The 2,700-nt window shown below is 35.9% G+C and overlaps 1 protein-coding gene across 1 annotated transcript in view; it reads right to left on the reverse strand.

Annotated features, from left to right (window-relative positions):
• Positions 1–1,391, reverse strand: part of gnb5a (guanine nucleotide binding protein (G protein), beta 5a) — a 5,514-nt gene extending 4,123 nt beyond the window's left edge. The window contains exon 1 of the mRNA XM_008412025.2: positions 1,121–1,391. Within this exon, the coding sequence (XP_008410247.1) occupies positions 1,121–1,256 (136 nt within the window). The 5' untranslated portion in view covers positions 1,257–1,391. The remainder of the gene's footprint in view (positions 1–1,120) is intronic.
• Positions 1,392–2,700: the final 1,309 nt, after the last annotated feature.

A 2,700-nucleotide genomic window follows, 5' to 3' on the forward strand; every position in this document is an offset into this window, starting at 1 on the left:
GATGGATGGATGGATGGATGGATGGATGGATGGATGGATGGATGGATGGATGGATGGATGGATGGATGGATGGATGGATGGATGGATGGATGGATTTTATGATGCTGTATTTGGGACCATTGCAGATAGAAAAAAAGGAGTACATTTCCGGCAAAAAAAACAACCTCTGAAATGTTCATTATAAAACAAGGATATTTTGGAGTTTGAAAATTTGTTAGAAAATTTTCAGAAATTGAAATTTTTTAGAAAATCATGGAAACTTCTGAATTTGAACAATTTTAGATTTGTGAAACTCAGAAGTTTCTGTTTTTTGTAGAACATTTCTGAGTTGTTTTGTTTTTTTTGCACATTTTTGACTAATCAAACTCAGCAATTTCCTAGATTTTTCTAGAATTGTTTTTGTCTTTTGCAGAAATTTCCTCCCTCTTCCCTCCCATCACCCTAATACACCTAATTGAAAAAAAAAGAATTGTTTTTTTGGTCAGAATTCTGATTTTTTTTCCCCCTCAAAATTCTGAATTTAATCTCAGAATTCTGACTTTAATATCATAATTTTAACTTTATTTTCTTGTAGTTCTGACTCTAATCTGTGAATTTTGACATTTCTCAGAATTCTGAGAAAAAGTTAGATTTTTTTTTTTTTTTTTTTCAGAAGTCTGACTTTAATGCAGATGGTAACAATCTTCATTAAGTAAATTGTGCAGGAGGAATTATCACTTCCTAGAGTTAATATGTTGGATTTCAGTCTTTTTTTAAAGATTAAATTCTGAATTCTGAGATTAAAGTCAGATATTTTTTTATTTTTAAATTTTTCACCAGTGGCTCCAATCATCTTCCATACCGACTGAACAAACATTTAGTAAAAACAACATTTTATGTTTTTTAATGAGGGAGCAGTGACATTAATGAACGTATCAGGGATAAAAGCGATCGGGAAGCAAACATTTTTGGTTCCTCATCGGCCCATCGGATCAATAATCTGTACCGACCCGTGAACAGAGCCGAACAGAACCGAACCGAGCGGTAACAATGACAGAAATGTCCCGTTTTTCCCCCCCTGACGGTGAGCAGGCAGGAGGGGAGATGACAGCATGGAGGCCTCTCCATTTTCAGGACTCACGCTCGACGTCGTGCAGCTTCGCCCTCTCCTCCTCCAGCTTGGTCTTCAGCGTCTCCGACTCGGTTTTCAGGTGGGCCAGAGTCTCGTTCAGCTGAACCTCCTGTGTCGCCATTTCAGGGATTAGAGGGGATCTCATATATTTCCTTTGTGCGGGGAGCGACGGCCAGTGGAGAGGCTTACAGCGGCGGAGCTAACAGCTGATGCTGCTGTCATGACGTCAGCGGCAGAAGATGCTCCTTCAGGAGGAGGAGGAAGAGGAGGAAGAGGAGGAGGGTGCTGTATCCCGGTGATGAGGCTGCATCCTCATCACCATCCAGCCTCACTTTACTCCACTGCTGCTAAATAATTCATCCGCACTCTGCCGACATGACAGAGAAATAAAGCGATGCTCGTCTGGTCGTTTGGCAAGAGACACACGGAGAAAGTTACCTAATAAAATCGACAAAGCTGTATTTTTTTTTATATAATCTAATAAATTATATATATATATATATATTATTTTTTTTCCCCTTTTCTTTTGGGTTTTATATCTTGCCATACTCATCTCCTTTGTTAGCAGTTGTTAACAATTAATTCGTGTCGGTTTCTTAGTTTAATTATTCACTCTGAACAATAACCTGTTCTGTTCTTACTCATTCTTAAATAACACTTCCATGTTTTTCTCCACTGATTGTCTTTTTAAATGTTAAATTTACAGGCACATTACGTACATGTTTGGAAAAGTGATCAGACTATTTTCCTTCTTTTTATTTCACACTCTCTTATTTCAGTGTTTGAATGTTTAAATAAAAACATTTACACATTGATTAGGAGAACTTAGAGAATCCTGAGAGTTGTTTGGTTTCTTATAACAGGAAAAGATAATTCTGGAAAAAAAACAATGCAATTAAATTAACATGCTAGAAACAAAATATGTGTATTACTTTTTTAAGTAGTTAAAAGGAAAGCTGCTCAGTTTATCAAAGGGTTGCCAATTTCATCCACTTCAGAAGAAATTATTGTAGAAATAAGACATCCTGGTATGATTCACTAAATGACAGAAGCAACAAAGAAAATGATAATTTTAATAAGACCATCAATGCCCACAATGTCAGGAAACAAATGAACAGATATTTTCACCTCATTCTCCACAATGACTTTGTTTAACCCAAAATAAATCAAAGAAAGGAGCAAAAATGATTGTAGGTCATTTTAATTTATTTCTGGAAATACAACAATAAAATAAGTTCTTTCCTTCAGTGGTGAATGATGTTAAAAGCTTTAAACAATAAAATGAACTAACCACTTTCTAACACAAAAGTCAAAGCCACATAATTTATAAATCTTGGTCACAATTTTGTATTGCAGTTTAAGAAGTCATTTAACGTTTGTTTACAGGAATATTTGAATAAAAAATGTTCAGAACAAACACAAATTTAACATTCTGCATCTTGCGCAAAATTTTGTTTTCCTAGACTTGTTTTTAAAGAGTCTTATTTACAGTAAGGTGCGAGGTGAGCATAATTCAGTCGTGAGGAGCGAAAAGTTTAAGGATCGCCGTGTCAGATCCTGGTCAGGAACTCCAGATGAGCGACAGGTTT

The sequence above is a fragment of the Poecilia reticulata genome, linkage group LG6, assembly GCF_000633615.1.
Source record: "Poecilia reticulata strain Guanapo linkage group LG6, Guppy_female_1.0+MT, whole genome shotgun sequence".
NCBI lineage: Eukaryota > Metazoa > Chordata > Actinopteri > Cyprinodontiformes > Poeciliidae > Poecilia > Poecilia reticulata.